Source organism: Macrobrachium nipponense, chromosome 4, assembly GCF_015104395.2.
Source record: "Macrobrachium nipponense isolate FS-2020 chromosome 4, ASM1510439v2, whole genome shotgun sequence".
Lineage (NCBI taxonomy): Eukaryota > Metazoa > Arthropoda > Malacostraca > Decapoda > Palaemonidae > Macrobrachium > Macrobrachium nipponense.
In genome coordinates, this window is record NC_061100.1 from 24,480,680 (window position 1) to 24,494,855 (window position 14,176).

The window sequence follows — 14,176 nt, forward strand, 5'->3', positions numbered from 1 at the left end:
AGCGAGATTAATAAGATCTATATTTTTGCAACCATTCTCTTTATTTCAGTTAGAATATTTTATACAACCAGGATTCTTTTCACCAAATTTCCCAAAATGTATTGTGACAAATAAAAAAAAAGGATATTAAACAGCGCAAGAATAGATCGTGAACGATGGAAGAGTCATTTGCCCTGAGGGGTCAAGCGTTGGGGCTTCCCGCGAACGGTAAAATTACCAAACGCGGCTGTGAGGTATAAAGGGCTGTGAACTTGGCAGACAGCATTCACTCCTCACGAGGCAAGAAGAAGAATCAGTTCTCATACGAATCCTCTCTTACGAATCCTATAAACAACATGAAGGTGAGTTACAGAGTTTATCTCATCATATTTTTATGAATCTTGATGATAATTAGTGATTAGAGTTTCTTATATATCTTTGAAGTTTCTCTGACTATTCAAAAAATATAAGTGAAAACAAATCATTTTACCGAGTGAAATATTCATTCAGATAATAATAAGAAATCTCAAAGATTTATGCCTAATTTTTATTTCCTTTCTTTTCAGGGACTATTGATCGCCTGCTGTTTGACAGTTGTTGCCTTTGCACAGGATAAAAATGCAGGAAATAAGCGATTCTTTGGAGGATTAAACCAAGGTTTGGGTGGAGGTTTCGGTGGTGTTGATCCAGGATTTGGAGGTGGTTTTGGAGGTGGAATTAACCCAGGATTAGGAGGAGGATTCGGAGGAGTTTCCAACACCTGCAGACGTTGGTGCCGAACTCCCGAAGGACAGGCTTACTGCTGCGAGAGCAACAATGAGCCTGACACCATTCCCTTCGTGAAGCCAGGTGTATGCCCTCCCGTTCGCCCTCAGTGCCCACCCGTCAGGACCTTTGCCCCTCCTCAGACATGCTCTAACGACAGCAAGTGCGGAGGCGTCGACAAGTGCTGCTACGACAGGTGTCTTGAGGAGCACGTGTGCAAACCCCCTGTTGGGTCTTCCGGCTTCGGTGGATTCGGTTTTGGAAGATAATTCCTGACCTTCTTTTGAAGAAGCGTTATCACAAATTATTATTGCAAAATAATACTCTATTTTAGATTTATAAGTACCAAAGACATGAAATTTTAATAAATATTTATTTTAAATACAGCGTTTTTTAATCTTTTTACCAAGATAATCATGACTAGATGAACATTAAAGAAATGTGGATCTGCATTGTTTACATGTTTTTTCTCAAAATACTTTAGGATAATTGTTCTACCTGAAAAGAATTGGCTTCTTCTTAGTGCCAGAAAATAAACGGTAGAGGAATGAAAGATAACCATCAATTGAAGAAATTACAATATTGAGAGCATATATGTACTCCCTTGTTGCATTCCAAGACGATGCTCTTTCCCGGTTTAACTAATTTGCAGACAATGCTTATTTCTTTTCTGCTCAAACGAAAATAAACAAAGGTCTGTACAAATCCAGGAGGGGGCTTTTAAGCAAGGCTATCTCCACCAGCCTCCAGCCGTATAATCTTTCAAACCTAATAAAAATTGTGTTGTGACTAGAATCGTTTTAACCTTAAGAAAATTGTTCATGCTGTGTATCGTCATAAATAGTGCTATGGAGGCTTCAGAGCGCGAAAACTAATTTGTAAGATAGGTGTTAGCCAATAGTCATACGAAAATCCTTATCAAATAATGCAAGGCCTTATTGCAAAATTATATATTAAAATTTGGAGTGAAACTCAAGTTTAAAATCAAGCGAATCAGAACTTCCAAGTAAGACAAACAAATTGGAGTTGATTAATTTTTTAGTTATGGAATAAAAGATGGCCAATTCTGGTTGCTGGAAAAAATATATATTTGCCATATCTTGCAAAGTAATCAGAAATTAACTTCCTTATCAAGTAATTATTTTCGACGATAGTTTAAAGTAATTCATTTACTGAACTTACCAATAAGGAACAAAACCGAAAAAGGAGAGACTCGCCTGTGCTACAATGAATTTTAAATTAAACGGTTAGAATAACGCTTGATCTAACTGTAACGCCATAAACTGCTCTCCCTCTCTCTCTCTCTCTCTCTCTCTCTCTCTCTCTCTCTCTCCTCTCTCTCAGATAATATAAACATACATAGACACATAGCTACAGAGGCGAGCGCACAAACACTCAAAAACATATACATATTTATGTTGATCCTTAGTGGGATAAACGTAAAAATTTCAGTTTATGTATCAAAGTATATTTAGAAACAATATGTGAACGATGTAGATTCATATATATTATTATATAATATAATATCATATATATATATATATATTATATATATATTATATATATATATCTATATATATATAATATATTATATATCATATATATATATATAATATATATATTAACCTAAGCCACCTGGGGGGGCAACCAAGTCCTTATGGGTGCCGGTCCCAAGCCCGGATAAATAGGGAGGGTTGGTGTCAGGAAGGGCATCCGGCTGTAAAAATCTGTGCCAAACCAAAAATGGAATGAGCCAGAAATATGGAAAAGAGGTAATGCTAGGGCGTACTCCGTAAACGACGCACAGAGAACATCGCCCTAACTCTGTGGTAAGGCGAGGGCTACTGCATCAGGAGCGGGTGCAGCTAAAGAAGCGAGCTCACATTGGGTTCAGAGTATGTCAGCTAAATGTTGGGTCCATGACTGGGAGAGGTAGAGAATTGGCTGACTTGATGAGAGAAAAGAAAGTAGATGTTGTGTGTGTGCAAGAAACGCGGTGGAAAGGAAATAAAGCTAAAGAGTTGGAGATGGATATAAGCTATATTATAGTGGAGCAAATAAACAAGGTAGAAATGGAGTTGGCATAGTACTGTCTAGTGAACTAAAGAACTCGGTAATAGAAGTGCATAGAAAGAATGACCGTATCATCAGATTGAAGATATGTTATGGAGGAGAGATTCTGAATATTATAAGCGCATATGCACCACAAGTTGGTTGCACAGAAGAAGAGAAGGGAACTTTCTGGAGAGACATGGATGGAATAATGCAAGACTGGAAGAGCATGAGAGGGTGATAGTTGGGGCAGATTTGAATGGCCATGTCGGAAGTGAAAATGAGGCGATTGGGCGGGTGCATGGGGGCCATGGAATTGGAGAGAGAAACCCAGAAGGAGAGAGTGTAGTGGACTTTGCTGTGTCATTCTACATGGCAATAGTAAACACATTTTTTGAGAAGAAAAGGGAACACCTAATAACATATAGGAGTGGGGGAAGATTCTCCCAGATAGACTATTTCTTGTATAAAAGGATAAATCTGGTGGAGGTCAAGAACTGCAAAGTTATTCAGGCGACCATGTAGCCCCCAACACAGGCTGCTATGTATGGACTTGAAGTTGAAAAGGGAAAGAAAAACCAAAGCTAAAGGGATAAGGAAAATTAAATGGTACGAATTACAGAAGGAAGGGGATAAGAAGAGAGAGTTTAAGAGGAGGGTTTTGGAGGATATTGATATAGGGATTGAAGATGTTCAAGAATGGTGGGCACGAAATGCAGCAGTAATAAGAAGGCATGGAAAGGAGCTGCTAGGAGAGACATCTGGTATCATATGGGAAGAAAAGGATAGTTGGTGGTGGGATGAAGACATTGAGAAAGTAGTAAAAGATAAGAAGGAGGCAAAGAAAAGATGGGAAGAGTCACAGTCAGTGGAAGACAGAAATAGGTACAGAGAGAAAAACAAGGTGGTGAAAAAGGTGGTAGCCCAAGCTAAAGCAAAAGTCGTATGATGATGTGTATAATGAGCTGGGGACAAAGGAAGGATTAAAGAAGATGATGAAGCTATCAAAGGCTAGAAATAAGAGCACCAAAGATATAACACACATCAAACAAATAAAGAATCAAGAGGGTGTAGTGCTTAGAAAGGAGGAAGACATTGTGAAGAGATGGAAAGAATATTTCGAACAGTTGTTAAATGAAGAAAATAATAGACTAATAAGAGAGGATGGGCAAGTGAACATTGGCATGGTAATGAGGTTTTCTAGGCAAGAGGTACTAAATGCACTGAAGAAGATGAAGAATGGCGGGAAGGCAACCGGACCAGACATGATCCCGGTGGAGGCATGGAAAGCATTAGGAGATGAAGGAGTGGATATACTGTACGATCTTATGATAAAGATCCTTGAACAGGAAAAGATACCAAATGAGTGGCGTGGGAGTATATTGATCCCAATTTTTAAAGGGAAAGGCGATGTCCAAGAGTGTGGTAATTATAGGGGCATTAAATTGATGTCCCACACTTTGAAGATATGGAAAGGATGATAGATGCTAGACTGAGAGAAGAAGTACAAATAGGTAAAGAGCAGATGGGATTTATGAAGGGAAGGGGAACAACAGATGGTATATTTTGTCTGAGGCAAATAATGGAGAAATTCGGGGAAAGACAAAGGGACCTACATATGGTATTCATTGACCTTGAAAAGGCTTATGACAGAGTACCGAGACAAGAGGTTATGGAGGAGCCTGAGGGAGAAGATGGTGCCAGAGAAGTATGTGCGATTGATACAAGAGATGTACCGGAATGTATTTACCAGAGTGAGGAGCAGTGTTGGGGAGACAGAAGGTTTTTGAGGTGAGAGTAGGATTACACCAGGGGTCGGCTCTGAGGCCCATTTATCTTTAACATAGTGATGGATGTTATAATAGAGGAAGTAAGGGAGACAGTACCATGGAACATATTGTATGCGGATGATATTGTTCTGTGTGCAAAGAGCAGGGAAGATCTGGAAGTGAAATTGGAAAGATGGAGACAAGTACTGGAGGACAGAGGAATGAGAATAAGTAGATCCAAGACAGAATATATGTGTACACCACTGAGGGGGATGATAGAGAAAGTATTCAGCTTGGTGGAGAGCAAATAAGGAGAGTTGATAAGTTTAAGTATTTGGGATCTTTTGTTAACGCTGGAGGAAGTATGGAAGAAGAAGTAAAACATCGGGTACAGGCAGGCTGGAACAAACTGGGAGAGCGGCCTCGGGAGTTCTTTGTGACAAAGAGTGCCGCTTAGGTTAAAAGGAAAATTTCACAAGACGGTGGTAAGAACAGCAATGCTGTATGGTACGGAAATAGCAAGCATGAGAAAAGCAGAGCAGAAGAAGATGGATGTGGCAGAAATGAGAATGCTTAGGTGGATGTCTGGGGTAACAAGAGTGGATAGGATCAGAAATGACTACATAAGGGGGTCAACTAAGTGGTGTTGGAAGTATCAAAGAAAGTGCAGGAGGGGAGGCTGAGATGGTATGGACACCTGTTGAGGAGAGATGAGGACCACGCTGGGAGACATACTATGGGAGTGGAGGTCCAAGGAAGAAGAAAGAGAGGGAGACCAAGAAAGAGATGGAAGGACTGTGAGGGAGATTTACATGAGAAGGGAATTGATGAGGCAGAAGTGCAAGATAGAAATAGATGGAAACGGCTCATCCGAAACGGCGACCCCATATAAAAATGGGAAAAAGCTGGGAAGAAGAAGAAGAAGAAGAAGATATATATATATATATATATACATATATATATATATATATATGTATATATATATATATATATATATATATATATATATATATATATATATATATATATATGTATGTATATATATATATATATATATATATATATATATATCTGTGTGTGTGTGTGTGTGTGTGTGTGTGTGTGTATACCTCGATAATATACATAATAAGTTTTCTACTTTTTCTACCGCTTATTATAGTTTTAAGGAAAATTAAATAAGGAAAAAGGTTAATATAAGTTTTTATTTGTAATATCCGTTTCACGCATGCTAACATTTAGTTTGAAATAAATTACTTTTGTCTGTCTGTCTGTCTGTCTGTCTGTATACGTATTTTTTCACCCAAATCTCTTAGATTAGATTAGGAACTATATGGGGCGGCAGTTGAGTCTCGTCTCTTAAATAACACTGATGAAAGTTACACAATGGAGAGAGACCTGATTATAAAATTTTCACATTTCTTGAAAATCTCATATGAAGATCACTTTGATAAATACTGACGATATTTGTCTAAATTCTGAAATTATTCCGCTTGAGGTTTTTTTACTTCACTGCCATTCCTTTATTCTTCAGGTGGAAAAGAAGACTCGTCTTAGAAGAGTCCAGGGAAGGTCTTGTCGGGAGTTTCGGTGCAGAAGTATTTCCTGGTGATTGGGTCTTGGTTCCAGTAACGGCAGGGACCCCCGAATGCGTTGGTGTAGGGACTTCCACCAACTGCAGGAGAAAACAAAGTTATGGTTACAATATCATAAACAGAGCATGTATTTAATCGTTTGCCATCTGAATCATCATTCCTTCTAAGCCACTGAATGAATCGAACGAACGTCTAAAGATGCTACTTACTTCCAACACCGCCGAATCCAGGCTGTCCAAATCCAGCTCCTCCTCCTAATCCTGGATTACCAAACTGTGGGTAGGCAGCAGCCAAACAGGCAACGAGTGCCAACATTAGGACGACCAAAAGAGTTGAACGAGCCTGTGGGCATCAAAGGATAAAAAATATGAGTAATGGCGATTTTGGCAAAAGGGCAAAATAATCTTTGTGATAATTATGACAATCTTTTATTTTTACCTCCGTAAATTCTATCAAAATAACTTTGAAGCAATCCTTATCGGTTTAAACTTTTATCATTTAATAAAATGAGTAAATTTTCTCATTTGATTTTTGCTCTCATTTTTCTGATTTATTGAACATTTTAATCGACTCATTTTTATTAGCGTGTGATAGCATTCAGTATGAAAGCGAGTCAGTTACACAAAGAAAGAGAGAGAGAGAGAGAAGAGAGAGAGAGAGAGAGGAGAGAGAGAGAGAGAGAGATAGAATATAATCTCACCATGTCTTTCTTGAGCGAGAGCTGAAGCTGAAGTGTACGTCTCCTGTTTCCTTGCAGACTTATATATAAGTGGAAACTATTTACTCAAATTCATGACTCAGCTGAAAAGGGGAGTTTCCAGGCAGTTCCCCGATTACACCTTCCGTCCAGGCAAAGCAAAAACTCGTTTCTCCTCCCAAAGTTACGTCGCTGGGAATGGTCCGGATGAGTTGCTCTGCGCGAATCCTATTTTCCGTTCGTGTAGTTAGGAATCGATGGAATTCTTCTTGAGTGAGAGGCTCTTTACCCCTGACATCTCTCGTTAATTATTAGAAGTATTTTCATGCACATTTATTCTACGTTTTCTGTGGAACTAATTTCATCAACATCTATGAAGAGTAACGTAAATAAATAGCTCAAACTATTCAAAATTAACTACACACAACCACACACATACATACACACACAATATGTACACACACACACACACACACACACACACACACACCACACACACACATATATATATTTTATATATATATATATATATGTGTGTGTGTGTGTGTGTGTGTTGTGTCTCTGTGTGTGTGTATGAATGTGTGTATTCATCAATCTTTTATTATCTATTATTATTTATCAGAACTTCACTAAAACATCTTAAATTTGTGTTAACGGTAATACAACACAACCAACCATTTAATATCAATAGTCAAATCAGTCATTCCTGCAGCACATATCATTCTATCTAGCGCTACGCCAACACACAAGTCTTAAGCAGATGCTACGCAGTAGTGGAAGATTTACCATTCAACGTCACAGACATTGCGTCATCAATGTGACGTCATCAACCTGACGTCATGGGTTATACGCTCGCCCATTGGCCAGAGTCGGGACGCTCCGAGCCTTCAGGGTATGGAAAATCTTGTTACTGAGTAAGTTCCAGAGGATACTGGAAAGTTTTGGATACGGCCACACTCATGTCTGTTAGGTAAGCGTCTTCAGTTATCACCAGAATTTGAATTTATCGCTTTGGATTGAAATCTTTTGTTTGATTGAAAGGTTTTGTGTATCTCATAAAACAAAGCGTAAAAATTGTTGACCGATCTTTATATCAAATCTGGAACTAATTTACAAAACTAATTTTAATTTGATGATGTTACTTTAAAAAAATTCTCTCACATCATAAAAACAAAACAAAAGTAACTTATCTTTACCAATGATTTCTGCATGATGTTATACATTTTATTACTTACTCAACTTCTTTCCGTTATATCTTTAAATGATGATATTGAAATCCTATGCAGAAAGAAAATGATAGGGTAAAAAGATGGACAATGAAATCGTTGAATTTTGTATAAAAGTGGGTTGAGGTGGAGAAAGATCCTACCATTCATTTGCTATAATAATCACTGAAAAAAATGTCTCGGGGAGAAGAGGGGCGTTGCCATTAACTAATTCTCTTATATATTGTTTCTTTTCCTTCTTCTTCGTCTTCTTCTTCATCTTCTTCTTCTTCTTCTTCTTTTTTTCTTCTTCTTCTTCTTCTTCTTTTTTTCTTCTTCTTCTTCTTCTTCTTCTCTTCTTATTATTATTATTATTATTATTATTATTATGGTACTTAGGAAGCAGACCCTCTCTCAAGCATACTTTATAAAAAGTAATGGCTACTTCAGCAGCGTTACACTTGTAGAGTCTCTATTTTCCCAATAGCGGCTTTTTCGTGCTACTTAGACAGGCTAGTAGAGCTCCTATAGAGGTCAATATCAAATACAGGGCCAAAATTGGTGTATATATTTAAATTTTACAGATAAACTATGATACAATAGTCATCAAAGTCATTAACGATAGTAATATAACAAAATTCAAACCTCAAAATACATCAATGCCTGGCTTTCTTTCCGGTTTGAAAATGACTGGGGTGGAATGGACACATCTCAAATCATTTTATCTTTGAAACTATATTTCCGACACCCTGCTAATCTAGAAAAGTTCGATGTGACTCGACAGAATTATAAAGCGTAATATCAAAAATATTTATATAAAAGGTCATTTATAGATCAGCACAATAAAAACTTTTTTTTTCTATTCTCATCATCTTGGAATTTTCTCTCTTCCCAAAGTTTCACGTAATTACAAAATCAGAAAAAAATATCGAATGAGGTCCAAGCGTCAGGACTTCCCGCCGTGAGTGAGAGACGCATCGGGGAAGGGAAAAATACCGAACGTGGTTGTCAGGTATAAAGGACTGTGAATCTAACAGACAGCATTCACTCCTCCCAAGAGAAGAAGAAGAAGAGTTAGTTCTCATCCTACTCTGCTATAGACAATATGAAGGTGAGTTACAATTGATTTTGAGGTTCAGTTTCTTGAATGCTCAGATATCGGAAGTTAAAAGGTAATTGAACTGAATGAAATGTTCGTACATATACAAATAAGAAATGTCAAATATTCATTTTAAAATTTTTGTATTCCTTTCTTTTCAGGGACTTTTGATCATCTGCTGTCTGACAGCTGTTGCATTTGCACAGGATAAAAATGCAGGAAATAAGCGATTCTTTGGAGGATTAAACCAAGGCTTTGGTGGAGGTTTCGGTGGAGTTGATCCAGGATTTGGAGGTGGTTTTGGAGGCGGAATTAACCCAGGCTTTGGAGGAGGATTCGGAGGAGTTTCCAACACCTGCAGACGTTGGTGCCGAACTCCCGAGGGACAGGCATACTGCTGCGAGACCAACGATGAGCCTGACACCATTCCCTTCGTGAAGCCAGGTGTATGCCCTCCCGTTCGCCCTCAGTGCCCACCCGTCAGGACCTTTGCCCCTCCACAGACATGCTCCAACGACAGCAAATGCGGAGGCGTCGACAAGTGCTGCTACGACAGGTGTCTTGAGGAGCACGTGTGCAAACCCCCAGTTGGGTCTTCTGGCTTCGGTGGATTCGGTTTTGGAAGATAATTCCTGACGTTACTTTGACGAAGCTATATTTAAAATTAAAATACGATTTTTTCTTTCCGCTCATATAGATGACAGATATCCGATAATAAATATTTATTTTTTACACTGAATATTTGTATTATTTCCAAACATCATTCCTAGATCAGATAAGGTGTAGAATCAGAAGATTCACACACATATGCCTCTCTAATATATTTTATGTGAATGGAGATAATGATTGGAAAATGTTCACAGATATCTGATATTCAGCTGAAAAGCCTTTTGTCGAACTCATGGGAATACTGAAAAAAAGAAAATTCGTCACATCAGGAAATATAATATGAAAATAAAAAGCATAGGTCTGTCAGTACACTTCCCGAAAAACACAAAAGTTTTTTCATTGCAGAAATTTTTAAAAATCATTATTTATAAGTTGATATCCGACGATTGAAGAGAAGAATATTTAAAGGTATTTGGTTTTCAAATTAGGAACAAATGCAAGGAAATTTAGATTTATCACAAGACAGGTAATAGAGTTTCCGTTTAAGTAATTAAATCCATATATGAACGAATTATGCACACTAAACTGCAGTTATACCTCAAATTTCGCTTTCAGTCTGGACCTGAATTTAAAAGAAATTTAGAGAAATACAAATATGGAAATATACGAAAATCCATTACTCTTTGATATTTTTTAACGGTTTGCATTGAGCAATTAATATTGGGAGAGTCTCTTTGGATACTTCGTGTTGAAACACAAACATCATGGAATATATTTAACAAGATTTGTGAAACTTACGTATCAGAGTGGATAGCTTTATCGTTGATGAATAAAAAAAGATATTGGAAGAAGAATTATACGGTTTGGGTCAGTATCTTTCCAATACAGAATTTAGCGTTAGACTGAAAAGAGTAAACAGCAAGTATTTTGATACAGGTCTTTTTTTTATTTTCAGGCTTCCGTTGCTGTGGATGCAATTTTCGCGGGACACTCTCGGATCTTAATGATTTTCGTTATGATCCTAACCTAATTAATTAATTTGACTTTTCCGTCTTATATCTAAATCGATAAGAAAAAATCAAATAAACACTATTATTATTTGTCATTGAAAGATAATACCCAGAAAAAATGGGTTATGCTTAAATTGCAAGCAAGGACATTGGAATTATATATTTTAAGCGTTTTGAATTTATAGATACTATTTTGATTTAAAGTATATCTCCTAATCTTTGGTAAAAAAAAATCATAACAGTTTTCAGTATTTGCCAAATTTATTCATGTCTCTCATACTTCATTAAAATGAAAACACTAACAAATTTCATCAGTTTAAGTACGTTAGGTACATAGCAATCCCCCCCCTCTCTCTCTCTCTCTCTCTCTCTCTCTCTCTCTCTCTCTCTCTCTCTCTCTCTCTCTCTCTCTCTCTTCGAACTCCCGAAAGACTTATTTCCAAGAGGGAGTGGTAATCAACGTTTAATTAATACTTGACGTAAAGAATCGTTTGTCCACTTTCAAATCTTAACCAGTTAACTCATTATTGTATTTGTGGGACCTAGAATGGTATGACTTGTTTTTATTTATGTTGTCTAAACTATCAAGAAGTCGAGTTGCATGCGCATCATGGGCAGTAAGGCTCGGTGCATCCATTCAGTCGAAATTGGCTGAATACATAATTCGAATTCTCATTCACCTATGTATTTCTTTAGTGCAGTTTAAAATTTGAGCATACTGACTCACTCTCTGTTCCCTAAGAAATTGCTTGAATTCCCTTGATTTGCGAATCAAGTTTTTCCCCCACCTACAAATTCGTGACGACCATGAAATTTCCAGACGAGGAAATTTCCATTCTGTAGAAATCATTATATAACCTTTAGGATATTGCCACCAGTGTCAGGGAGGCAGACGAGCAAACCAGTTCTTCCACATCAAGACCTCTTCCCGGAAGTCTTTGGGCACAGAATCCATCATCGAGTGTTGTGGTGTTTAGCTCACTAAATTAGATTTTTAAAAAATGCTACGAGCACAATAATAATCAGATATAAATGCACTCGTTTCGTCTTACGTAATAGAACTATTCGAATTGCATTATTTAAATTAAAAAAACGAAGCGTCGGCATATGTTTCTGCACACGAGGAAAACTTTCGAGTAATTTTTGTGACACTAACAATTTTTCTTCTCGTCTTCTGCTCTGTAGATAGTGAGAGGAGTGGCCACTAGATTCAACGTCATCGATATGACGTCATGGGTTTCACGCCCGACCAATAGCAGCCGTTAAGGCTCACCCTCACACACACATATTCTGCGTCTTGAAAGTAAACCTGTTTGCGAAACTGGTGGGTTAGCGGTTTGTTATTTTGGATGCATTCACACATGCGTAGTCCTTATAGTTTGTAAATACAAACAATGTATATTATATATATAATACTATAATTATATATTATATATATATAATATATATATATTATTATATATCTATATATCTACCTATAACCAGGTAAATAATTAAAATTTATATTATTATATTCTTATAAATATATATATAATACATATACATAAATAATATATATATCTAAATATATATATATTTCTATAATATAATATATTATATATAATTATTATCTATAATATATTAATATACTCAGTTACATGTGTATAATTATGTTTAATATATATGCTACTATATGTTCTATTCACATCTCTTTAACACGAAACTGATTTGATATATCATCTTTAATGCTTCTCATGCTAATTGAAGAGTATTGTTTAACCAAAAACAGTGAAAGGTATTTTCTAGAAAGAAGAAGTTTACAAATAATTTCCAACTATGTAGATGGAAGTTATCATAGGAAGATGGTTTCTTCTTCCCTACTGACTTCGATCAATAAGGATACAACTTCTGATATATGTTGCAAGTTTTTGTTATATCACTGAAATGATTAAATTCTTATTTTTATAACATTTCAATAAAGCTAAATTCATGGCTTTTCCAAACCTTCTAGAAGAGTTCAGCAGTTGTTAAATGAGATAGAAAGTGTAACACGAAAAACTTGCAAACATCAGTTTTTTCTGAATTCGAACTGACAACTTCAACAAGCGAGATTAATAAGATTATATTTTTGCAACCATTTTCTTTATTTCAGTTAGAATATTTTATACAACCAGGATTCTTTTCACCAAATTTCCCAAAATATATTGTGACAAATAAAAAATAGGATATTAAACAGCGCAAGAATAGATCGTGAACGATGGACGAATCACCTGCCCTGAGGGTTCAAGCGTCGGGGCTTCCCGAGAACGGTAAAAATACCGAACACAGTTGTGAGGTATAAAGGACTGCGAACTCGGCAGACAGCATTCACTCCTCACGAGGCAAGAAGAAGATCAGTTCTCATACGAATCGTCTCTTACGAATCCTATAAACAACATGAAGGTGAGTTACAGTTTATCTCATCATATTTTTATGAATCTTGATGATAATTAGTGATTAGAGTTTCTTATATATCTTTGAAGTTTCTCTGACTATTCAAAAATTATAAGTGAAAACAAATCTTACCGAGTGAAATATTCATTGAGATAATAATAAGAAATCTCAAAGATTTATGCCTAATTTTTATTTCCTTTCTTTTCAGGGACTATTGATCGCCTGCTGTTTGACAGTTGTTGCATTTGCACAGGATAAAAATGCAGGAAATAAGCGATTCTTTGGAGGATTAAACCAAGGTTTCGGTGGTGTTGATCCAGGATTTGGAGGCGGTTTTGGAGGCGGAATTAACCCAGGTTTTGGAGGAGGATTCGGAGGAGTTTCCAACACCTGCAGACGTTGGTGCCGAACTCCCGAGGGACAGGCATACTGCTGTGAGACCAACAATGAGCCTGACACCATTCCCTTCGTGAAGCCAGGTGTATGCCCTCCCGTTCGCCCTCAGTGCCCACCCGTCAGGACCTTTGCCCCTCCTCAGACATGCTCTAACGACAGCAAGTGCGGAGGCGTCGACAAGTGCTGCTACGACAGGTGTCTTGAGGAGCACGTGTGCAAACCCCCTGTTGGGTCTTCCGGCTTCGGTGGATTCGGTTTTGGAAGATAATTCCTGACCTTCCTTTGAAGAAGCGTTATCACACATTATTAGAAAATAGTATTTTACTTTAGATTTGTAAATACCAAAGACATAAAATTTTATTAAATATTTATTTTAAATACAGCGTTTTTTTTATCTTTTTACCAAGATGTTCGTGACCAGATGGACATGTAAGAAATGTAAATATGCATCGTTTACATATTTTTTCTCAAAATGCTTTAAGATAAGCTGAAATATTTATGTTTAGCCCACAAAGGAAGGGAACTTTTCCATGAAAATGAGGACGTATGATTATTTGATGGCCTTTACCAGTTGCAATTGCTTTGGAAAAC

The 14,176-nt window shown here is 36.9% G+C and overlaps 2 protein-coding genes across 4 annotated transcripts; both read left to right on the top strand.

Moving 5' to 3' along the window:
* Positions 1-232: 232 nt before the first annotated feature.
* On the top strand, positions 233-9,897 carry LOC135210796 (hyastatin-like). Of its 3 annotated transcripts, XM_064243660.1 has the most exons (3): positions 233-341; positions 546-636; positions 9,423-9,897. In XM_064243660.1, exons 1-3 carry the CDS (start codon positions 336-338, stop codon positions 9,785-9,787), a joined length of 462 nt encoding a protein of 153 aa, XP_064099730.1. In that variant the 5' UTR covers positions 233-335; the 3' UTR covers positions 9,788-9,897. The 3 variants fall into 3 exon arrangements, with proteins under 3 accessions (XP_064099730.1, XP_064099728.1, XP_064099729.1); XM_064243658.1 differs by lacking the exon at positions 9,423-9,897 and having other exon boundaries at positions 546-1,128; XM_064243659.1 differs by lacking the exons at positions 233-341; positions 546-636 and adding an exon at positions 9,114-9,170 and having other exon boundaries at positions 9,320-9,897.
* Positions 9,898-13,055: 3,158 nt separating this feature from the next.
* On the top strand, positions 13,056-13,963 carry LOC135211599 (uncharacterized). The gene is made up of 2 exons (XM_064244892.1): positions 13,056-13,198; positions 13,398-13,963. The coding sequence occupies exons 1-2, from the start codon at positions 13,193-13,195 to the stop codon at positions 13,851-13,853; spliced, it is 462 nt and encodes a 153-aa protein (XP_064100962.1). The 5' UTR covers positions 13,056-13,192; the 3' UTR covers positions 13,854-13,963.
* Positions 13,964-14,176: the final 213 nt, after the last annotated feature.